The sequence below is a fragment of the Mastomys coucha genome, unplaced genomic scaffold (genome assembly GCF_008632895.1).
Source record: "Mastomys coucha isolate ucsf_1 unplaced genomic scaffold, UCSF_Mcou_1 pScaffold12, whole genome shotgun sequence".
Classification (NCBI taxonomy): domain Eukaryota; kingdom Metazoa; phylum Chordata; class Mammalia; order Rodentia; family Muridae; genus Mastomys; species Mastomys coucha.
The window spans coordinates 71582114-71608340 of NW_022196894.1; the positions used below are offsets into that span (position 1 = coordinate 71582114).

A 26227-nucleotide genomic window follows, 5' to 3' on the forward strand; every position below is an offset into this window, starting at 1 on the left:
TTCCTTCTTCTTGAGTTCCTTGTGGAATGTGGGTTGTTCTTCCTGTATTCCAAACTTCTGGGCTAACACGGGATGTACTCTCTGATAAGTGGTTATTAGCCCAACGGATTTTTCTTAACTTTTAGTTTCATCTCTCATCAACGCATAGATGAGGGCAATGCACTTGGCAAAGGATTTCTCACAGTTGAGCTCCTGTTACAATGATAGTTGCTAGGCCATTGAATCCTTTCCAGTGTTAAGGAGTTCGGTGGTTATAACTCTGCCCTTATTCATAAATTCACAAAATAAAGGCTATCTAAACTTCTACATTTTGTGTATTTACAGCAGATTAAAATGTTTTACCATGTCACTAGTTTTTAAGAGATCATTATAATATGAATAGGTAAGAAGCATAATTCACACTAATCTTTTAACACATATTTTAGAAATGTCATAATTTGCTAGCGTCCTTAATGCCTAGATCCTTTTAGATTAACAAAGTAATAAGTTGTTGAATCAACATCTCAGACTTAAAAGTTTTCCACTTCTTTCTCAAATAGTCTTCAGAAAGAGAAATGTCCTTATTGTAACACATTGGGATAAATGTAAGTGAAGATATAAATTAAACAAGCTGATTTATTCTATTCAATGAATATCACCATTGGAAACAGAAGAAAATACATTGGAATATAAATATAGAGTGTCAATGGTGCAAAACTGTGATCCAATAACATAACAACAAAACATCGAGACATAAAAGGATCTATTGGAAATATAATTCAATGTCTTTCAAAATTACTGATTCAAATTGATTCAGGTACAATGACAAAGACTGTGTGATAAAACTGCCTCTTCTTGAATTATATTTAAATTCACAAACTTGGCTCAGGTAAAAAATAAATCTACATGCCAAGATGAATTCTGTAGAATGTATAAAGTGTCACAGGAGGCTGTAAAAATAGGTTTTTCTGTGTCTTTTCTGACCAACTCACATACAATAGGTCATACTGTTAAAGCTCTTTGGAGGCTCAAAGGCATTCACATGCACCCCGTATGTCATTGGTTAGTTAATGATTGGATTCATTTCTAGGGAGAAGTTCATGGTACTCCAACATAACATGCTCCTTTTTCAAAAGAAACTTTGTCACACAGAAAACTATACCAATATGGTTTCTTATCTAAATTAATTCAGTATGATAAGAAGATCATTATTTGTGTCAATTGACTGAATCAAGTCATTTCATTACAAAGAAATATCAGTAATTATTCTGTTACTGTTACTTTTTTAATACATTAGTATTTAGACAGCTTTTGCCAGTCATAGGTAACATTACCATTAGGAATAGCAAATGAAAGGTATGACGTTTCTTAAAAGAGACCAGTGGAGCCTTGCAAAAGTACAAATGAAGTTTAGGTATTTAACATTTAAGTAAATGCAGGGCACGTGGAGAGCAACTCCACTTGGAAAAGCCCTGAGTAAGCAGCATTGGTGCTGGGCATCCTGACCATGGATCTGCAGAAAGGTCCCAGGAGCAGCATTCTGCTCTGGGGAGGCGTGTTCCTCTGAGGAAACCTACTCACAGGCTTCTCTCTGACTCCACCTGAACCTTCATATCAAACCTACAGCTTACTCTGACCTCCCTCACATTTCATTGTCTTATCTGAACCTCCTTAACACTTTTTCTGACAAAAATTTTAAATTGTGGGTAGTATTCCGAGAATAAGTTTATCTATGGATTTTGGTAAGTTGATCAGTTACTATAGTCAAGGACTGAAGAAGACATTCCACCAAGAAGGAAGATTTTTGCAAGAAACAATGCCAACTATTGTAGTGTCAGATGCTATCACTCTATAAAAAGTTGATCAATTTTAATTGCATATAACACTCATTGATTTCATAAACAAATGGGCAACTACAATACAAAAGATTTCTGGTTTTGTTTTTGCTAAAACTAGTAATGTTTCTAAGTTTTTGTTTTAGAAATATGCATTGAAGTTTAGAATCATTTTTCAGCTTTGTAAGTATTTTTTGGTAATGTGTAAATGTAAAATATGCTCATCAAAAAATAAGTTACTTTATTTTATGAAACAGAAAATATAAAAACGTCACACAAAATATTATAGTAAGAATAAAGCTAAATAGGTAACTACATTTAACAATTTATTAACTTCTCTAAAAGTCTGAACTGCTTTGAAAAATCAGAAACACACCTTAATATGAACTACTAGCCTGAAAAACATTGTTTGAAAAGCTAATCACAAGGTAATTTTATTTGAGATGGGCATTACAAAATAGTAATATGAATAAGATTATATTTTTATATGTAATATTTAAGATTATCATGAATTATATTAGAATAAGTCTTCATATTAGATTTGTACTGGAAAGAGGAACCTATTCTTGTAGATTACCTAGAAGAACCATTTATCCAACAGTAAAGACAAAGAGAGAAAGAAAACGTTTTACAAATTTTATCTGAAACCTTGCTTATAATTTAAGATAACTAAAGCACAGGATATCTGATTTATGTTTTCAGTTTGGTAATTCAGTCACTTCAGTGAATCAAACTCTAAGAATCATAAGACTGTATTAAAATCCATTAAATTATTTAAATAGAAGGACAATGAGATGGTCAGTGGGTAAACGCCCTTGCAACCAAGTGTGACAACTTGAGTTTAATACACAGGAATAGCATCTTAAAGAGAGAGAACCAACCTTCTCAACTTGTCCTTTGAGCTCTACACATGAACTGTGGCATGTGTACATGTACATACACACATGTATACACATACAAAAAAAATAAACTGTATAAATTTCAAATTTTAAATAGAGTAGTTAGAAATAGTCTTCTTTCTACATGTGTTATTATTGCTATTATACTTCCAAGTAAGTATTTTTTCTAATCCAAAATGAACCTAGTAAAATAATAATGAAACACCCCCACACCACACCACACACACACACACACACACACACACACACACACACACACACACAAACCCACTGAATAGAACAACAGTTTGTAGGTACCAGTTGCTCCTTCAGCAGGTTGAAAATGGTGGATACCACTCGGTGTGCTCAGATTTTCTAGTACAGATGCAGAACTCATTTAATTTCTGCAGTCTGTCTTATTAATTCGGAGTAAAGTATTTCCAATATCCATCTCTGTGATCTCACAGGTATCTGACCATGTTATTGTCCAGGCAAATGTGCTATGAGTCCTCAGATGATGAACTACATGGAGGCCAGATGTCACAGGGACTGAAATTGATAATCCATCAGTAATTTTCCATCTGTCGCAATAGCTCTGACCCATTGAACTAAATAAATATGTTTAATCACTGACTGGTCAACTTATCAAATAATGTGGATGGCTAAGGGGAAGAACTTGTCAAATGTGAGACAGATAAAGCAAGAACCATAGCCATAGGCAAGAATATAACAGCACCCTTTAGCTCCCGTACTTTCTATGTAACTTGGGAAAACTGACCTAAGTGGAAATCATACTAGGAAAACAATTCACTCTAATGTATTAAAATCAAAATCTTCTGTAACTTATATTTCATCTATTCTGTTGTTTGGAACACCAGTTAATTATTCATGTCTTTCCTTTAGAGCTCTAGTGTATGAAGTTTTGCTTATATTCAATGAAAGAAAACACATGTAATTCAGTAGAACAACTCAGGGTAGAACTCCATCATACACCTCTCAGCGGAAATGATAATTTGAAAATCAGACTGGATAATGTTCTCCTCTGGAAATGGCCTTCACTCATCATGTAGGAGGAGGTATTCAACATTGCTGAATATGTGCGGTTATATGACAAGCCCATGTCTTACAAACATTAATCACAGTTAATGAGATAAAAAGCTCTAGTCATCTGTGACACTGGGTAAGTGATAGATCAGCCATCTTTTCATTGACTGTGCCAACAGCTATGTGATTATAAAGGCCAACCCCCACCACTGTCCAGGAATTGGTCAAGCTAGGAGATTAGCTACATGACATTGAGCAGAACAGGGGTGATTTCTTCAGCAGGATTCATGGTACTGTGTAAGGCACTTTGCCAGTGTCAAACCCTCTGTGCCTTACTTTGCTACTGCCGTGCACCAACAGCTGAAGCAGAACACTCGTGAACTTGTTTATTCACACTTGTTTAATCTTCCTTCTATACACTGACTCACAGCCTATGGGGTTAAGAAGATGGATGAGAAGAGCAAGGGCCATGAAGGGGTCAGGGTCATGATGTCATTATATCTCATTAAGTACATCACTCAAGACAACAGTCACTCCAAAGGTCAGACCAAGTGAGGGCCCCGCTAGAGGTAAAAGAAGACATGTTGAACAACGTAACCAGTCCCTCTTTTATGCAGATGTTACATATGACAACAAACAGTTTCTACATGGTCAGCACAATTTGAAATGCCATTTTATGGAAATAAATGGTTTTGAAGAATGAAAATAAAATGCCTTTAAGTTCTTCAAAAAGTATATGATTCATTTTAAAGGAGGCCATGAAAATCTGGTTAGTCCTTGAATTACTGTTGACCATAAAAATCTACCCCGTAAAATTAGTATGAAATGTGTTAGTTTGGTCTCTAAACATTGCATGTGGACTAGTATTCACAAATATATAATAAAAAAGTGAATATTGACTTTTCATGTAATAGTGCAGCAGTACATAATAATAATAATAATGATAATTATTATTATTATTATTATTATTATTATTATTATTATTATTATTATTATATCATCATCCCACCATGTTATAAACTAAGGCTATTACAGAAGACTTCCAACTTTATATTTTGGAAGAATTTATAAATCAGTTTAAAAATTAGAATATATTTATTTTCATAACATATTTTAAAGCTGGGATTTGTGTTCTTTAAATGTTGCTTGAAGATGTACTTTTAAAAGGGGCTAAAAGGACCTGATTTGACTTACATGTTTACATGTTTAAACATTTGACAATTGTTTACATGTGTAGCATTTTTATTTTTTACTGCAACATTAAACAACTGAATCAACTCCACAGAGTACCTATAACTATTAAGAATATAATGCTAATGATTACTAAATGGCACATAATTATGAAGATAAATTTAAGAATTTCCTCAAGTTTATTGCATTTATAAACCAGTATCTTGCATATAATCAGTGAAACAATGCAAAATAAATAGTTTTTAAACGCTAATAAAAATATCCATAGAAAAGCAAGCATATATAAAGTCAATATCAAATTGTACTTGTTTTCTCTCAGATATATATTATTTGGAATAGTATAAAAACAATTCTATCTAACATCATAGTTTTGATTAGTTCTTTGACAAATAAAAAGTATGAATTTTTTACTAAATGAAATTCAACATATAAGTCAAATAAATAGGTTGAAAATGAACATTATTTTTATTTTGCTTTAGGAAAAAACAAAACAAAATTTAACCTACATTAAGAATTTATATCTATACATGTTATACTTCACCAGATAAGAAATATTGGCTGAAGACATATACAATTTTTCAAAAAACAATTTACGTTAAACCTGCATGGGTGATTGAAAAAGAAAAATGACTTAATTCCATGGCCACAAGGTGAACAAGGGCTGTGCATACAGGCACACATGAGTGGTTGACTCCTCAAAAGACATGTGAGATTAAAGAAAAACCTCATTCTATTCATGACACTATCAATTGTCAACTAGAGTTCACATGGAGAAGTTCTGAAAAGAGAAAAGAAATAGTATGCACATAAACAACAATGTTTTTTGTAACAACTAACAGATCAGCAAATTCAAAAGGACTGCAGTTGGATTTGATTGACATTTAGGGCTGATAACTCAGAAGTTCTTGAAGGAATTTCTGGTATACTGAATAGAAATTGCATACTCGCCTATAAAATTATCTCACTCAGTCTCCTCTTCTCTGAAGAAGAAATGCTCTAGACCATACATTTTTATCAGGTACTAAGAAAACAAATGGAGAAAGTTAAAAGGTCTGACAAAACTACTGGTTAGTTAATCACTGGACAGGACCCATGCTGATGGTTTCAACTCATACAACTATACTTCCCCTACATTGGTGGCTGATGCAACTGGCTACCTCATTTGTAGGTCAGGATGCCTTCCTGTCAACCACTGCAGGCCTTCTTAAGTCATTTTATCTCTCTACTCCTCTTTTATCTGAGTCAAACTGATGTAGCTGCTACCTAAGGTTCCTGACAACTCACTGGCAACTGCTTGCATGATTTTATAGTCACCTGAGCCACAGATGTTATTTCCTTCCCATACTCCCTGGTTTAACCCCACATTCATTTCTTATAAGAAGCTTCTATTAATGCTCCCATAATTAACATCAAACCCAAATGGAATGAGTGGGAGATTTTCTTTTGCACAGGGTAAGGACCCTTAAATAAGAATGAGTAATGATCATATTTCCCAGATGACAACTATGGCAGCCCTCAAGTGTGATTAACTAGACCACTCCTCATCTCTTCTTTGCCACAGAAATAGAATGGTTCATTTGCATATCATCTGATGTAAAGAAAGACTCTACAAATGGGTACATCAATAGTAAAGCTTTCTCTTATGATGTGTCAGAAAAAGGAAAAGGCAAGGTAAATTGAAATCCTTACATCTCTACTAATGACATACACTTTTGAAGATTAGACTCCATCAGCTTATCCAAAGAATCAACTGTGTGTGTACTCAAGAAGGCCTTCTTAAGTTGACCCATTTATAGGTACCCCTTTTAAAAAAGATGCTACTGATAAAAACTGCCATTTTAAAATGAAAATCCTATATGAATATTAAATATGATATTTTCTGCATCTCTTTAGGACTATTCAAAGCACAACCAGGAAGAAAGCAAAAATAAATCAGTCTTTTTGTCAAGCTTCTCTTGAATACAGACATGTGCATCCTGGGAAATTATATGTTCTAAATGAAGGGATGGTTTACAAAATGTAATTAATTTAATTGCCTATAATCTCCAAGGATTTCAAAATAGATATGTAAGAGGGGCTCACAATTTTCCTGGGAATTTTTCCCAATGACTTGTCATGAAAGATAATAAGAAAAAGGAGAGAAAAAAATCCTGAATTTATTTTCATTTTGTGGAATTTCTTGTAAGTAGAGAAGTAATAAGAAGTATTTCACAACTCAAAATAGCATGAGGTTCTCAGCCTTGTGATATTCATAAGCATATCAGCATATGAATTTGTACAGGCCTTGGTTAACTTTTAAACCCTTATGGTCCAAAGAAAGAAGACTTATCCCTTATGGTCCAAAGAAAGAAGACTTATCAAAATCACCATCCACAAGATAGCTGTGAATCTAAAACTTCCATCAATTTTTCCTTCTCTTTCTACTCGGGTTTCATAGAAAACCATTTATTTTCTATTTTATAAAGGAGCTGTTGTGCTCACAAAAACTAGAGGAATCTACAAATGTCTTTGTGTGTCTTTTGGTTAAGGATCAAATTTTGCTTTTCTTTCAGGTTTTCATACAACCTTACCTACATGACAGCAGTCTTCAAGCAGGCTTCCAGTTTTAATGGTGAATTTAAACAATACTCAAAATGAGTATTGACAAGAGTACTTACTGTTGCACAGAATCAAGCTGAATTATATTTCTTAATTTAAACAACTACTATACTAAGAAGATTTAACGTAAGAATTTCTATGGTCCTGATGGGGTGAAATCTGTTCACTGCATCATGGATCTGACATTGTTACAGAAGCTGTCCTCATTCTAACTTCTTTTCTGTTAATTATATAGTAGTGTCAAGGCTATGTGTTTTCCACAGAACAATGATTGTATGCAGTTTTATACTTTAGCACAGTTACCATAATAGCATAGATATAGAATCATGTTGCATCTATACTTTTCTCCTACTATTTCTTCTGAATCATAATCAGTCCAGCCTGACTCCATATCTTTGACTTTTCACAACCTTTAATCTGTTTTCTATCATTATAATTTTGTGATCTTGAGAATATTATGTAAATGGAATTATATAGTATGTGACCTTTTGCAGTGCCCTTTAAAATGCCATTTATGGATGCACCATAATACCCATGAGACCCATCTGCATCATTCTCTATATCAATAATTCAATTCTTTCTATTGCTGAGTAGTATTCCATAGTGTGGATACAGACTGCTTTGTTTCATCATTCATTTCAATGAAGGGCAGTTCGGTACTGTCTTACCTTCTGCTATCACAAATACATCTAGGATTGTGTGTTTGTGTGCATGTTAGCATTTCTTTGAGGTAAAAGCTTAGATATGCAATAAGATGGTAAGTAGAATTCAGTGCTTTTTGGACCTGATATACTGTATTGAATGGTGACTATACCACTTTGGGTTTTTATCATTAATACATGAAGAAGTCAGTTACACTGAATCCTCACAAGAAATCTGTGATGAAAGATATGAACTTCTTTGATAGTCTTACTGCATTTCCATAAGGACAGTAATGTTTCATTGTGCTTATGTGCCATTAATAATATGTGTTCACTTGTAATATATCTTATTTCATCTTGTGGGTATTTTATCATCTCTTGTCTATGAAATGTATACACATGGTAACTATGATAACCAGAAGGTGTTTATAGATACAGATAGCAGCAAAAAAAGAACCATGAAAATATTAATGACTCAGAAAACTCTAAAAAGGTATAAGACATGGCTGCTATAATAATACTCATCATTTTGTAAACTTAGTCAACTTCTCTCTGTATCTGAAATCACAGATGACTCATCTTATAAATTGGATTGTTAATCTTCAAGACATCTTAACCTCCAAACATGTCAATAACAACTGAAAGTGATGGATTTTTCTGATACTGATATTTGACAACTAGGAACTGTAAAGAGAAAATCAAATTACTTGAATAAACTAATGAGCTCTCAACTGTCAATATGTAGCTAAACAAAACATAGAAAATATAGTTCTTTTTCTTTAATATCTTACACATCACAGAATATCTACAACAAGATAGTATCTTCTATCTCATCTCATCTCTTCATGGATCTCAAATGTGTACATACAACTGTGTCATGGTCTCTGGATAAAAGACCCAAAATAAACAGCAATGATTTTTTTTTGTCACTAAGTGCCAAGTGATTTTGTTTGTTTAAATTAATCAATGTGTAAGCTTAACCAAGTGATTAAGAAAATGATCTTGAGAGCCAGGTCTGCCTAGGTGTAAATCTTATGTCTCTATAAAAATAAGGAAGTGAATTTTATATATCAGATATATAAGAGAGAGGATACACTTAAACAAATCTGACAGCTATTTTTAGAATTCAATAAACCATGACCGTGAAATTCTTAGAACAAGAAATATTGTGTTTCATAGACACAAGTGGTTCTTACACTGGGTTTCTGCTCAAAGCATCAATTGCCTAGATCTGTATTCTGTTTATTCTCGTCAGCACTACCTCTTACTCTTAAGCAATGCCAAAGTTTGCTAGCAGCTCGTGGTCCATGCTGCTTTTGACCATGTCCTATGTAGTTCTGTTCTGTGTTAACAATGACATCAGAATTATACTGTCTGGCTATCAAAGATATTTTCCTGGCTTAAACCTCTACGAAACAAAGCAAACGAACAACAAAAACCCAAAACAAATAAACTAAAATGCCAAAGAATGCAGTAGTTAGTAGTCCCTAGTCACCAGGGTTCAAACACTGTAGCAAAGCAAACCATTCCTCTTACAGTTCCTGGTTTGAACTTGTTCCACAATCCAGATTATCTGAATGTGCTTTTTCAGAACGAATGTGTTTTTAAAATTGCAATTGGTATATGATGTATTAATATCTAGAAGGGTTTTTTCTTTCTTAAATTTATAAAATTTTAAAACAAAACAAAGAACTTCCTGAGATTAGAATCATGTCAGGAGACAGGAAAACCCTTCAAATGTTGGGTTCTTCTAATCAAAAAGTAGTTTTATCCCAAAATGCTCATGTTGGCTATTTGACCACAGACTTTTCTGGAATTATGGGAAATCAAATTCTCTTGTGTTTAGGACACCTCTTTCATCTATTTGGTCACAGTAGCCAAAACCAAAACCAAAAAAAAAAAAAAAAATTCAAACAAACAAAACATATAGTCAGCTCTTGATGTCTAAAAGAAAAGAGAGTGGAGAAAGATTGAAATCCCAGGAGCTACCTCAAGCTTGGACTGCATCTTCTCTCATGCAATATGATGGTAGAAAGAAATTAACAAAAATATACATATGGCTTCTAACTGAGAAACATGTAGGAGCATCTTCCTGTTGAGAACCAAGCACCTAGGAATCCCTTTGCTTTTTGAACTTTCCTCCCAAGAACCAATTTCATTTTCAGTACCAAGAATATGTTAATCATGTAATTAACCTCACTCCTTTGCAATTAAAGTACAAGAGGTTTTGGACATCTATATAGAAAAAGAATTAGACTTATAAAAATTCTTCTACTATTTATAAAGACTGCCTCATATGTAAAAAGAATGCAATCTACTTTAAGGAAGTTTAGTTCCCTTGATGGCTTCTTTGGTTTGAATAGAAAGACTTATGTTAGTTATTAGAAAAAAGTCTACGTACAAAAGCCGAAGTGAAGGTGTGCTGTTGTCTGGAATTACATGCCTTAAAAGTTATAAGTTATGACACAGAATTTCCTTTAATAAGTATTTATACTTATAATTGCATACAACACCAACTTTATTGAGACATAGTTGGTAAATATTTTCTAGGAACTAAGGGAGGACAGTTTGAGAAAAACAGAAATTGCATGCTAACTGGCATAAATTTATTTTGTGTCCAAATATGCTAGATGAGGTTGTGGTGTTTATGGTGACACCATACATCTAAACTTGTTTTCGAACTATAGAGTGATATACATTGAATTTGTGAAAGACAAGCTATATGGGTACAATCTCATTAAACAATTCTTGTCATCTATGATGGCACTTGAGAGGCTGAGCTATGGTGTTTGGGAGTTTGAGAATACCCTAGAATACATAGCAAAAACATATCTCAAAAAATAAAAAACACATGCAAAAAAAAAGAATTCAAGGAGCTCTGCATAACTTACATTTAAATTCCTTTACATTTAAATTGCCTTCCTTATGTTTTCATGAAAAATAAAACCATTTTGCTTGGATCTGTTTTTTTCCCCATGATCAAAATAACATCAAGCACATAAAAAGCTACATAATAGTGAACTTGAAGGAATGCAGTTCACCATTTACCTTGTGCTCACTTTTGAAGTCACCTGTACCCTCTACAGCAACGACCATGTACTCATAAACCCACTCTTTGCTGTACAGACAAAAATATCAAGCAGGAGTATTATGCGTGTAAAGTATCCTGCAGTTTTGCTATCCAAGCAATCTGTGACCTATAAATAATGCAGAGCCCTTTTCTCTCTCTGAATTACACTCCTGTAGTCCAAGTCTTGGTCCATGGACTGGGAGGAGTCAAACCGGAAGTAGTGAGGAAAAAAGCAAACTGTCTTACCTCGTGGATTTCACACTCATCATCCAATTGAATTACGAATCAAGCATATTCTCACTTTTTAGGGGCAACCCAAAACCCACATTTGAATATTTAGATATTTTATTTAATTACCAAAACAAAGGTAATCTGAAAAGTTCTCTGTGTCCCTACGATGTCATGGGGCTGTGAGTGTGGGGTAGTTTCCCTGTGACCTCTGAACTTGGAACCACATCCTCCTGGCAGTGAAATGCTCAGCACCTCGTTTAATCTCTCTCTTCAGCACTAGAGGAGTGCTGAGAAAGGAAACGGAAAAAAATAATCTGGGGACTTCATCAATTTTTCATGAATTTTCATTTAGCCCCGCACCCCCTCTTCCCTTGGTCGATAGATCAAGCTGCTGTCACATATTTACCACCTGGGGCTACAGCTGCCATCTCTTGAGGCCACCAGGCTGGCTGCATGTCAGGCAGCCCCCCCCCCCCTTCCTCCATGCGAAGGCTCTGGTGCTCTTCTACTCTATACACCACAGCACTTGGTGGGAACTGAAATTCTATCTGCACCTCTGTGCCTGGCGCTCCTTAGGGACCCATTGGAAAACCACCTATTAACTTCATGAGTGCCAGGCCTCTTGCTGGTAGCCCTGTGATTGTGTTTTTGTTCCATTTAAAATCACTTTCTGACTAAACGTCTGCCTCAGAATCAAGTGAGTGGAAAGGACTTTCAGAATTGCTCTGAATGAATATCCTTTCGTACATATTTAATATAAAACAAACAAACAAAAAAACCACACAACACCAATAACAAAACAGTAATTGGGTAACTCAATTTTAGCTGGCAATCCTTGGCCATGAATGATTTTTGTTGTTGTTGTTTGTTTGTCTGTTTGCTTGCTTACCTCTTTCTTTCATTTTTTTTTTCTGAACTGTCCTATTACATTGCTAAAGTTAGATAGACAGATAAGATAGATAGAACATAGATAGATAGATAGATAGATAGATAGATAGATAGATAGATAGATAGATAGCTGAAAGAAGAAAAGATAGACAGGCTTAAAGAAGATAGGTAGATAAATAGATGATAGATAGATTAATTGATTGATTGATTGAATAAATGTGAGTGTAAGAGAGTCTATGGTATAGGCACAGACAGAAGAGTTTCATACAAATAATAAAAATAGATTGCTAACAACAAAATTCTGACTTTTATGTCATAACAGATACAATATTTTCTCATTTAAATAAAAGTCAAGGTGAAGTAAAGGGAATCAAATATTTGCATACTGTTTTATCAAAATCATTTTACAATAAATGTGTGCAGCCCTGTGTCATATCACAATGAAAGTTGACAGAAAGTTCTTCTATGTTACAGGCAGCGTCCAGAGACACTTTTAAACTCCCACATGACCCAGGCTCAGTAGAGTAGATCCTGAAATGGTTGCTCCCAGGTTCCTGATAACTGATACAGAGCTTCCTTCTAGAAAACAGGCATTTGCTACACTAACCCACTCGCCTGGCTACCAGGTGTTCTCTCCATCCCTAGACCCCATGGCTACTTTTATTTACCTCTTACTTTATTTGGAAATATTTTCCTAGTCACAACATTCTCTGTCACTCAGACACTTATTCTACACAAATAACTTCTGTATGAACAATTTTTTTTTCTTCTTTCCATGATCAACTAATGCTTGACCCAAGCAAATGGACTCTATATTTTAGAATGATTTACCATGATTTGCTTGGGCATTCTCCTATACTTTTACTTTCTTCCATGGCTTCAAATTTTGTTTCAGAATGTCTTATTTGCTCAGAAGCTGTTTTATAATGGACTGTGAAATGTTTTAACCTCCATACCTCAATAACATATCAAAGCATACAGCTGAAACTTAGAGAGGAATACAAGTGCTTTAACATTTCAATTCTCTATCCCAGGATGAGGTTCAAATTCATTTTCCACCCAAGACATTACATAATACTTAAAAATCAGAGATCAAATGATGCTTCCCCTTTTAAAGCATATTCATCATACTATTGCCTGGAAATACTTAAGTACTCTTCCCTGTGTGTTCCCATACTATCCATTATTTGTCCCTCTGATGAGTGATAATTTTTCTCCATTTAATCTATTATAAAATATTTAAATTTTGGATGTTTACAGGGCATTCTGCACTCTGAGAGTAGATTGGAAAGTTTCCTCTTTCCTGTCCCTCAGCACATTGATAGAGGCTAAAGCTGATGTTGGTCAGTTCAGCCTTGCAGTCTTATGTACTAAAACACACAAGGCAATATAGTCATTTACTAAATGAAAATTGTTTAACCTTAGGTAGCTTCAGATCCTGTGAACTACTGACATGGTATTAGAAGGACGATTCTTATCTACTAGCTAAATCCAAGTTATGAGCTTTCTGGTTTTTACTTTTGAGACTAACTAATTCAAGCATTTATTAAAGTTCATTTGTGTCTAAATTTAAAAAAAAATATGCTACCATCATATAGTACATGGGAAAGGATCATGCCTCAGTTGGATCCATTATTTATGAGTTAAGTAGGTGGACAGTAATCTTTTCAGATAAAATGAAAGTAAAAGATGAATATGTTTGAATGTTGATGTTAACAAAACTATTACTCAAAAATAAATGCCTATTACTATTTTACAAAGAAATTGCCTGCCAACTTTGAAAAAAAATAATATTTTGAAGAGAAATTAGTCATAGTAAAGTGGTTCTTTGCTGCTGAGTTAAAAAATGTTATGGAAAAAAGTAAAATTTCTTCATTTTCATTTGTCTAAAATAATTCTGATTATTAGCAGTGTTCTGGGAATGCAGAAAAATCCCCAAGGAGCAACAGTTACAAGAGTCAAGATCCTTTCTTAAATCCCCATTAACTCGTTTTCCACACCCTGATCATCTAGCAGTTATGTACTCTGATGGCTAATGAAATGGGAGGACAATACCTATCATATTTACAACAAACAAACATGGATCAATAGAATTTGTCAGTGAAATATTTCAATGTACTCAAAAGTTTCAGAGAGTTCACATTTTTAAGTGGAAAATGTAGGCAGAAACTATATATTCTTAAAGTTGTGTTTTTATATTATATTTCCTACTAAATTAAGGTTTATTATTATATTTCCTACTAAATGTAAGTCCTTTGTAAAGTATTGTTTTTAAAAAAACAAACAAACAAATTATTTGTTATTTTTGGGGTAAAATAACATTAGTAGTAAAAGTTTCAAATGTTTGTATTTCATTGTTTTTTACTCATAAAATGTGTATTTTAAGAACTTCCACTTATTTTTATTGAGGTTACATATTTAAATATCGGTTAGTTCATAGTTTCTGGAGTGAAACTATAAACCAGAAGACAAGATGCTTAGGAGCAAGAAATTCAGCAAAATAGTTAAATAAAGGATATTTTGATTTGATCATCAAAAGACCCTTCCAGGTGCAAAACTAAATTACATAGAGTTGGAAACTACAACTCACTGTACATAGACATTATAATCTGCTGTGATACCATATAGAACATTTTTCTTTTAATTAGCAGAATGTACGAATACTTTGAGCATCCTCCCAGTTATCACAAGGGGACAACCATCTCTACTTGTAAGCAGTTCTGTCATCTAACTCACAATTCCATGAAGATAAAACCTTAAAACAAGTAAGTTACTAACTCTCCAAATTCTCAGACCAAACCCATCTAACAGATTCTGCCCATGAAGTCAATGGAGTGTAAATTTAAATAGAAGCCAGGCTCTAAAATCTTTACTTTAATTGACAGCAGGGAAGGCAAATAAATATATGAAAAAGTTTAAAAGAGAAAGAAAGTTCTTATTTATTTAGAATATTAAGATTGAGTAGAAATTAGAAACTCTGACAACAGAGTGTTTATCTGTTCTATGATGAAGTCAACAATTAAAAAAATAAAGTTATCATTGTAGTTTGGGCTGTATTCTCCCTTCCATACCTAATATTTCTGGATTTGGTCTATAAGAAAATGCAGATAGTACAATATAGAGAATACGATAATGTGTTACTTTAAAAGTTATACATGTATGTATACATACATATATATGTATATATAAGTAATAGAAACATGTGCAATATTGAATTTATGGTTGCATTTTATGACATTATTGTAACTGAACTTTTGATTTTAACATTAAGTAACATTGATACTCAATTATGCATCTCATCAATATAGTTGAAATTTAAAATTACACTAGCACTATGTATTGCCTGTTGCTTCAATATACCAACATTGACTTTATTCAAATTTAAGTAAACAAAATTGTTGCAGCCCCTATACTGACAGTATTCTAATCATATTCCCCCAGAGAAGCAGAGTTTGTATATTATTTCAGTTGTTTTACTCTATAGTTTGTAAGCATCAGTGAGAAACAAGTAAACTTACTATAGTGGAGCGGGATGTATGTGCACACGAAGCCCATGGTATTTACTTACGTGCCACTTCAGCAAACTGACAATAGTGGAGCGGGATGTATGTGCACGCTAGGCCCATGTGTTTCCTTACGTGCCACTCCATCAAACTTACTATAGTGGAGCACATGTGCATACAAGGCCCATGGGGTTACTTACATGCCACTTCCAGGGATGCGTTTCGACTCACTGCTTCACCAAGATAGTTCCTTGCAACACAAACGTAACTCCCTTCATCCGGTTTACTTCTGCGCCCATGAACAATTCGCAAAAAGAATAAGGATCCACTGGGCAGAAGCATCCTGTGTGACCTGGGATCATCCTTGTCTGTCTCCACCCTCTCACCATCCTTGTACCATTCAATGGTGGGAGTGGGCCGGCCCTCTGCCTTACAGTTCAGAGTGGTGGGTTCCCCTTTGGAGACGATGACGTCAGAAGGGTGTTCTACGATCCTGGGGGGAAAATCTTCTTGACGAAGACGAGATCCTAAAAAAAAAATCATGGAAAGAAGATCAGCTTAACACTCTCTCTTCATTGTAATACACGTTTCGTTTAGATTCATGTTCAAGGGATTAACCTTTTCAAATATTTAATGGAATAACAAGGTAAAATATTATACAACAACAAATTAATGTTAATCTTAGTGGTGAACACTAACATATCAATAAAAATGGCAAACAAGAGTAAAGACAACAAGACACCCACCCCATGCCACCCCATGCGGGATGACCATGTTGATACGCAGAACAAGGAGACTAGGACTCACTGGCTTCTTCTTCTGCCCATACTGACTATTTACCAGGACAAGCCCAGCAAAGCACAGACCGTGTAAACACCATGTTGTTCACTCAGAGAGGAATGTGATTTGCCTACTAAAGTTTCAAGTTAGTCTGAGATGTGTGAATTTAATTCCATATGCACACTGAATTTGACATGCAGTCACATGGCCACCTCTGAAAGAAGTAAGTACATAAATAAGTAAATGAGCAAACCATTTTGGTTTCCAGTATAATGTATGGAAAGCAACAGGCAAACTATTGCTTAAAATTTAAAATATAAGCTAACAAACTTACTAAATAAATATAAAAACATATAAATAAATAAAAATCTATCTGTGATAAATAATATTGTAGTGGAAAAATAGAAGAAATATATTGTGTATGTTGATATAAATACAGATAAAATTTGATATTTCACCATACAGTAAAATTGAAATGTCCTGCTTTTAACTGAATGTTATCTGTCTTCCACATTTAGATGTGTTAAAAATGGAAAAATTAAGATATTAGTGACTGTGCAATACATATGACCTACCAAACTGTAATTAGGTGACTGTGGGTATCATACTCTGGTGAGGTTATAACTGTTTTTATAGTCTGAGTCAGTTTTGGTTTTGATTTTATTTTCAAAAGTGAATTGTTCTGAGATGTAGAGTGTGGCCTGTGAATATCTATAGCTACCTATCTTTCTTTTCATCTGTACTCACCAATCGGTATGCCACTTGCTATTCTGTTATGCAGGTAGGATGCCCTCACTCATTGCCAAGAGCTGGTTCTATGAAACAGAGCCTAACATATCCCCTTAATATATAAAGTACACGAGTATTTTGTAGCAACAGTAAATATGCTAATATTCTTACAATGCAACAAAAGCTGAACCATTAAATCTAGGTATTTTAAAAGCAAAATTATGCACTATGCACTATTATGGATACTTTTAAGCCTATTTGTTTGTTTGTTTGTTTTCTTAAGATATATTTGATTATTTATGTACACTCCCTGGATCTAGTGTTCTTGGCAGCTGTGAGCCACACAACAAGAATGCTGAAAAACAACCCCCCTGTCCTCAGATAGAACAGCATATGATCTTATCCAATGTCTGTGCCCTTTTGACTTTCAAATGGACACTGTTTCAGATACCATACTACTGTATTGCAAGGGATGTCTTCCAGATGACTCAAAAGGATATTCTAAAAGCAATAGCCATGTAGTGGAAATAATGATCTATAATTGAGAATCTTACAGTTTCTATTATAACGTTCCATATAGTCACCTAGATTTACACATTCTTGATCAGTTAAGATAGGCCATACACTACATCTGTTTTCCTGGCTTCCTCCATGTACAGGAGCATCCTCATAGAGGTAAAGTGGGCAGGGTAGAGAGGAGATGGGATGGGGGGTAGTGTGGAAGGGTAACTGGGAAGGGGGACTTACTTTTAAATTTAAACAAATAAAATGCTTAATAAAAGAAGAATCAAAGAGCAGGGGTTATATGATGCTGATTCATAAGATAATAATAATATTATTAATAAAAATAGGCAATATACTTCAGTGTAATGCTCATCAACTTTCAAATTATTCAAAATGCATAATTTAATTAATAAACAAAACTTCTTTGGTCATGAGCTTACCTTCCATATTGGAAGAGAGTATTTTTTTTTAATGGCAAACTATCAGTTTTATTTCAGCAGATCCAGCAAAGGAACATATAGTTTGTAAGCATCAGATGACTCCAGCAAAATTTGCAAGGCAGAATTTTAAAGTTGATTTAATAGATGTGATAAGTTTGAACAGGAGTTCACAATCTGAATGAGAGCAATGCAGGATATATATCATACATGCAGTGCCCTTCAAGCGAGTAATGTGTTACGGAACCCTTTCTGCATTTATAATATTAGACTTTACATGCAATTATCAGGCTTGAGACAGTTAAGCAGAGCAGAAAATAAAACTGGAAAAGTCTCATCATCCAGACAAAGATAGATCAGAAGGAAGATATACAGAAACAATAAAGTTAGAATCTGGATTTTAGGGTGTATCTGAATCTGTGGGGAATTGATATGAGTGCCCTCAAATTATGACAATACAAAGTTACAGCTCTAGGAGAGAATTAATAAATAAGTCTCAAGTAACTCCAAGAATTATTTGTAATTGTATATATGGAAAATAGGTGTTCTTGGGGAATGGAATACAGTATGGTGTTAGTGACGATAGATGATATACACTTCACTACATTTTAGAGAGGTCTGGGCCTTTAAATTATGAAAGACTGTAAATATGCATGGTTTAAGCAAGTGACAGAGCATGCAAAAGCTGAGGTGTCGGCAAACTCAGCGGGGATGAGACTACCCAGCATACAGGAGGAGGAGGGCTCATCACCCAGAGTGCTACTGTTCGGAACTTAGAGAATTTAATACATTTTGTGGCCCCAAATGAGTATAAAAGACACAACATAAAGATGAAGAGATCATGGAAATTGGAATGTGACCACAGACCTCCAACATGTGCATTGTCTACATGTGCATTGTAAACTATATTCTTTCCTGCGGAATACATGCATCAAATAATAATGGATTTAAATTTGGGTGGCACTGAATTAAGAACATTTTTTAAGTTCCTTTATTAAAGGAAGAAGAAATGGTGGGAAGAGGAGGAGACAAAAGAGAAGAAATGAGAAGGAAGGGACAGAAAAAAGGAGGAAATGTATGAGGAAGAGAGGAAGGAAAGGGCCATGGGCTATGAGGCTAAAAATCATGCACCATCTGCTCCTACTTAATATTAACTGACTCTATCCAAAAAATATGTTTATTTTTCATTACTATAATCACTTAATAGTCTTTTTATTGGCCAACAAACTTTTTTCTCAGGATTTCAAAGAAATTTCCTTAATTTTAAATTATTGGTAATAATGAAAGCATAATGGGAAATATTCAAACCAGGTTGTTGAACAGACATGAGAACAAACAAACAAGAGCTGGAGAATTCAGAGTGTCCTTGTAGCTGACATCAAGTCTATTATCTTTACATTTACCTTTTATTAATTGAGAACTTGACTTTTAATTAAAATGTTTTATCCAATTTACCCTTGTTCTCTTTGTAAATTAATTAATTAATTTATTATTATATATTTTCTTTATTTACATGTCATATCCACACGCTGGTAGGATTTGTTGAAGGAGGCAGAGGCAGGAGGATCACGATTTCGAGGCCTGCCTGGCCTAGTTCTTATCAGGGAAAAAAAAAAAGAGGAAAGTTTTAAAGGCTCCTAAAGATAATATCCCAATGGTGAAAGTAGGTATGAAATAGTCATAACGGAAACCATTGTGCAAACAGAAAAGAAACGGAAGAACTTTCACATATATGTTCCAGACGCCTTTAAAACATCAACAGAATTATGTGTGTGTGTGTGCATGTTTGTGTTGCATGTGTACTTGTGTTTGCATGTACTTAGAGGGCAGAAGTTATATAGGCTCTATTCTTGGATTTCTTTCCTCCTTGTCTTTGAGACAGCATCTCTGAAAGAACCTCAGGTTCTTTGTGTAGGCTGGCTGGCAGGAGAGTTCCCATGATAGTTCTGAAAAGCAAAAATCCCTGGTTTCTACAGTGAGTGAGTGGGTGGCAATGAACAGGTGAAAGAAGCTGTAATATTAGAGTTCCAACTCCGACAAGATCATGCATTTAGGTTCAGCTATATCCCAGGCATCCCACGGGGATATCAACAGATGTCCTGTTGACCACTCTCCTGAGGGTGCCTATTTGCATAAAGAATAATTTTCATTACTCAGAAATTTTCCAATGTTCTTAATGTCTCTAAACTTGAGTGCTTAGTTACTTATTTAAAATGTTGAGACAGTTAAGAAACTCATAACTTACGAATGCTGTCACATTTGGCATTATTGAGTCAATAACCACTCATATGCTTTGAGCACTATAGAACTTTTTTTTCTCAGATGTGAGGTCACATGAAACAAGGACAGTCAAGCCTCTAGAAGTATGCTTCTTAACAAGGGTTTCTACGTAAAACGCTTCTGCCTTAGTGGGAACACCATTGTTTTTGGAGATTAGATTTAGTTTTCATTTACAAAACAACGATCTCTGTGAACTATTGCAACCTCCACAGGTCAATCAATGCCTTCTAAAATGTCCTGACTTTTTCTGATAGAAGAACTTCATTACAAATTACAAGCAGAATGGGAAGTTCTTTTGCTATGGCAAAATTTCCAGAGTGTCTATTTTTTCTCGATTCTAACCTAACCCTCAAGAGACTGGAGGCCCCAGGGAGTTTAAAGGTCAGGTGGCATGGGGGGGGGTGTGGACATCCACATAGAAACGGGGTGGAGAGAAGATATGGGATGTGGAGCAGTAGGAAGGTGGATGGGGGCATGGGATAAAATATGGAGAGATAAATAAATAAATAAATAAATAAATAAATAAATTTATAAAAAAAGAAAAATGTATGCAATTGTTCATCTTAGTTAATCATAATCATTTTGTTCACAATAGTTTGCCATAAACCATTATACGGCAAAATTAATACAGGAAAGTGACAACATTTATGAATATGCTTAAGTGAACAGGTGAATATTGTAATGTCATCCTAGTTTGGGGACTACAATAACATGTCATGGATTAGAGAAGGCTGCATTACACTAAAGTGAGAATCAGTATCCAGAGATGATAGGTAAGCAATATTACTTAGGTCTTACTAATGTTCTTGCCTATCATGTTTTTGTGCTATAGATCAAATATGGACATCTCATTTAAGTTGTTACCATGAACTAAAAGAAACAGATAGATAATAAGATATGAGTAGATAATCTGATGATGGAGAGATGGTTAATCAATGCCTAGATAGCTGGTCTGAAGCTTAGTGAGTCATTAGAATAGTATGTAGTAAGCATGTCTCATTTTCTTCCTCTATAAACAATTAGAAATATTTTTCCATATTTAGCTCATAAAACACTGATCAATTGACAAGAATGCCTCTTTCCTGAGGAGAATTCTTACATGACTGTTTTATTGCTTGATACATTTAGCTCAGTCCATTGATAGTTTTATATCCTTCTGTCAAAATAAATCCAATTCAACATTTTCCTTAGTGAAAGAAATGAGATTCAGTGCCACATTGATCAGTAAATTGAAATAAGTTATTTGTCAAATAATTTTAGGCAATATAAAACTGGCAATATATGGCTACATATATGTTAAAAGCTATTCATAGTTTCATAATGTGAACATGAATTTCATTCATAATTTAAAAGGTATGGTGAGTAATTCTTCATATATTTTGTCTTGTTTTTGGAAAATTAGGATTTTTATTTTTTTAATTAATTAATTTTTTATTCATTTACATCCCCAAATGTTCTTCATTGATCACAGTGAATGGAAGGAAACTAAGATTCATGAAAATCGTTCTTTAAAATTCTCAATTGTACTTCAGCTCTCACTGTTAAAAAAATTGCTAGAAATATTAAAATTCAAATATAATCGCCAGTTTTGTCTCCATAATTCTGTTCTATTAAGTACCATTGTTAAGTAAGTTTTAATCACTTATATGAATATTATATCTTTTGGCTATTTATATCCAAGACATTGCCTTGCCAAATCAAGTGGCCCTGGTGACAGCTAAAGCAGACACATGGATATGTGTGTGTATATGTGTGTGTGTGTGTATACACATATATACATATATGTACATGTATATATATATATCATTAAGAGAAATCTTAATCTAAATGTCTGAATGTATTACAAATAATTTTAGTGGTGCTATTCCTACAGAAAAATTAATCCCCTATTCTATAAATTCATTTCCTGATAATTTGATGAGAAGGCAATGCATTCACCTGGATATATCCATCCATTCCAGTTTCAAATCAATTTGCTCCATTTTAATGGTGGAAGACACTCTGTAAAGGGTGATTTGCCACCAAATCAGAGGTTTTCATGGACTAGACTGACTTTCCTTATAATGACAAAAGCTATCCGTATTTCTGGAAAGATTCCTTTGAAATTTTGTTTCTCATTATCAAATTTATAATCCTATGTCATGGTTTAAAATTGCATTGACTTTATAAGATATGATACAATGAAACAATCTCAAACACATTAAATTGTATAATAATGTTGAGCTTTCTAAGAAAATGATTGACATCGGTCTAATGGCCATGATAGGCTCTTAATGGATGGGTCACATCCAGGCCTGCTATTCTACTTCCTAAGCAATACATTTTGAAAATTCTTCTCAGTGACTTCAATCTCCATGACCACAAAACTACAAAAGACCTGAGTTAATGTTTAAAATAAATTGCCCATTCCCATCATCACTAACATTGTAACACATGGGATATATTTTATATTTGTTTTTATATTTGTTTAGAATGCTCAACAAATTTACTAACTTGAAGCTTTTTATCATAAGTCAAAATTAAATTTGAGAATCTTTGTTTAAGTTTTGCACAAATTCCTTTCCTCATCTAATAAATGAAGGAGAGTTGGAAAAAAACAGAATTGGAGATATTAGTATAAACCAAATAGTTTTTTGAAACAATAATGGCTAAGTTATAAAGAAAGTAACAATATTAGCTATCAAAAGTCAAATGTGTTAGACTCCTTAGATTCAAGAGATGAGCATGAGTGTAGAAACCTGAGTGGGTGTGGAAGGAATAGTTCAGTGGATGAAATGTTTACAGCGCAAGTGTGAGGCCCAGAAACCATTTAACACTACACCGTACACCTGGCCATACACATCTATTATCCCAGAAGACTTACAGGGTGCTAAGTGGTTGAAACTGGAGATGCTCCAGAAGCTCACAGGCCAGCTAGGCTACCATAAGCAGCAACATACTAACAACAGCAGCAGCAGCAACAACAACAACAACAACAACAACAACAACAACAACAACAACAAAACTGTCTCAAGCATGGTAGATGCAGAGATCCATTACTAAGGCTTCATCTCCCCAGGTTCTACATACACTGTGTCATACCCAGGCTCACAGAGACATACATACCTATGAAATATTCTTAATTTACACTTGTTTTTTTTTTCAGTAAATGCCCCTTAGGATGAACAACAATATGAACTAACTAGAAGCCTCAGAGCTCCCAGGGACTAAACCACCAAGCAAAGAGTAGGCATGATGGGACTCATGGCTCCAGCAACATATGTAGCAGAGAATGGCTTAGTCGGTCATCAGTGGGAGAAGCCCTTGGCCCTGTGAAGGTTCTATGCCCCAGTGTAAAAGAATGCCAGGATCAGTAAGGGTGGCAGGATCAGTAAGGGTGGGTTGGTGAGCAGAGGGAGGGGGAAGGGAACAGAATTTTTGTTGTTGTTGTTGTTGTTTTTGTTTTGTTTTGTTTTGTTTTTCTTTTTTTCAGAGGGGAAACTGGGAAAGGAGATATCATATGACATGTAAATAAAGAAAATATCTAATAAAAATCATGAATCTCATGAAGTGCATTACTTTAATTTCTTCTTAACATTATTTTTGTTGGTTTGTTTTGGTTTGTGAGACAGGGTTTCTCCGTATAGCCTTGGCTGTCCTAGAGAACATTTTGTAGACCAGGCTGGTCTTAAACTAACAGAGATACAATTGCCTCTTTTCTCCTGAGTACAGGGATTAAAGGCACACATCACCCCCACCTGGTCTTAACATTATCCTCAAGCCAGGAAACTGTTTAGAGGGGTGATACCTAAGAGTATGATACAAATCCATGCAGATATTTGTTTTATGAATTACAAAACCTATATTTGGCAGCTAATAAAGTTTCTTCCTAAGTATAAGAACTCAACTGAAAATGGCTCTTTTTTCAGTTGAAAATACTGCAGGGAAGTGTGGAATCGCAAGTTCTTACTGCCTCCAAGCCTTGCTTTACTTCTTTTAATACACTGGAGCATCAACTAGATGACGATGTGGAATATTCTGATATTTCTCCATTCATCAAATGCTATGCAATCCATCTATTAGTCGATGCTCGCTATTATTGTGGTGATGATCATGGTTTAATTGGTGTAGCCTTTAGTGTTGGACTCAGAAGAATCTGTCACTGTGTCAAGACAGCAAACTATCATTTCAGAAGATATGATATGGTCCTTTTGATACAGTAACTGGTCCTGCAAAAATGTAGCTTGAGTGCATCTACACATTTAGCTTCTGCTGCTGTGTATTGCTATCCTGTGAACTCAAAGACATTCTGAGTGATAGACTTAACAGTACATCCCTGAAGCGTCCAAGACTTTCAAGCTCTGCAGGTTGATCAACTTAGGTGATATGCTGTCTACTGTTCTTAATGTGAGTATATCAAGTTTCCCATCAATATGTGGCATAAGTGCATTAATCAGTCAAGTAAATTTAGAAGACTCACTTCAGTGGATATCAGAGAATTGAATTTTGATTTTAAAAAATGTACAAAAGCCACAGAAAATATCCATTACAGCTCACAACAAGATAGATATTCAGGATTCCAGTATCAAGTGTTATTATCTAGGCAAGCCAATGAACTTATTTCTAAATTGTCCTCATTGTCATGTGAACAAGTATTTATTAATAGTGATTTTTTGCATTTCTCATAGTGACTTTTGCATTGCTTTAACCTATTTTATCAAAAATTATCTCTTGCAATACGAATGGAATTTCACAAAAACCTGTAAACTGACTGCCTAGTTAATCCTTGAATGCTGTCTATTTCTTGCTAGATTTTGCATCAGAAGTTTGGTGAGGATAGGAAGACACCAAACCATATTTTCTGAAGGCTCACTCACACGATTTAACTGGCATAAAAGGAAGATGAATATTACAATTCTATCTCACATTACCAATAGTTTCAATGGATGGACAAAATGAAATTATACTCTTTTCCTCCAAACCCCACATTTTTCCTTGAAATGTCTATATTATCACAGTAAGACACTGTGTACTTTAAAGTAAAACTGCACTTTGTGAAATAAATGATCTACCTCAGGGAGCAACACAGTGATCTCAATGAAGTGTTTTCTAAAATGATGGGAGTAACTGCATTAAATTCAGTTTTTCTTTATATTGTATAATGGCATGTCCCAGTCTTTGCTGAACCATGTACATTGGGGGGAAAAAGTAGCCTTGTAAAGGGAACTAGGTGAATACAGCTTGTATTATCACATTGTCTTTGCCTATCAACCTCAGAGTGAATGGATTTTATAGCTCAACAAGCTGAATGGAGGTAATCACCTCATATTTCTGCAGCATGCAAAACCAAGTTCATATTGCCTCTAACAGCAGTAAAAGGAAAATGCTCACGATGCTAAAAGCACGGTTTTGTTTTAGACAAAGTAGATAGGCAAAAACACCTTCCAAGCTTCTCTACTGTTTATGATCCTACAGAAATACCTAGAATTCAGGTTTCCTTTAATTTTGTGTCATTAATTGACTAATAAGTATATACACTTTAAGCAATTGTCTTTGAGGAAAATATTTTCCACGTCTTTATATGGTTAAGCACGATGACTCTGAAATGTCACCCATAGGAAGGCTATGTGAATGACAGGCTTCAACTACTATCCAGAAGT

General features: G+C 34.4%; 1 protein-coding gene across 15 annotated transcripts in view; it reads right to left on the reverse strand.

The window, feature by feature from the left end:
- The window catches only part of Robo2 (roundabout guidance receptor 2), a 1164975-nt gene that overhangs the window by 437905 nt on the left and 700843 nt on the right, over positions 1-26227 (reverse strand). For all 15 annotated transcript variants that reach the window (XM_031364257.1, XM_031364250.1, XM_031364255.1 and 12 more), the window contains exon 2: positions 16059-16385. In XM_031364257.1, coding sequence (XP_031220117.1) covers positions 16059-16385 — 327 coding nt within the window. The remainder of the gene's footprint in view (positions 1-16058; positions 16386-26227) is intronic.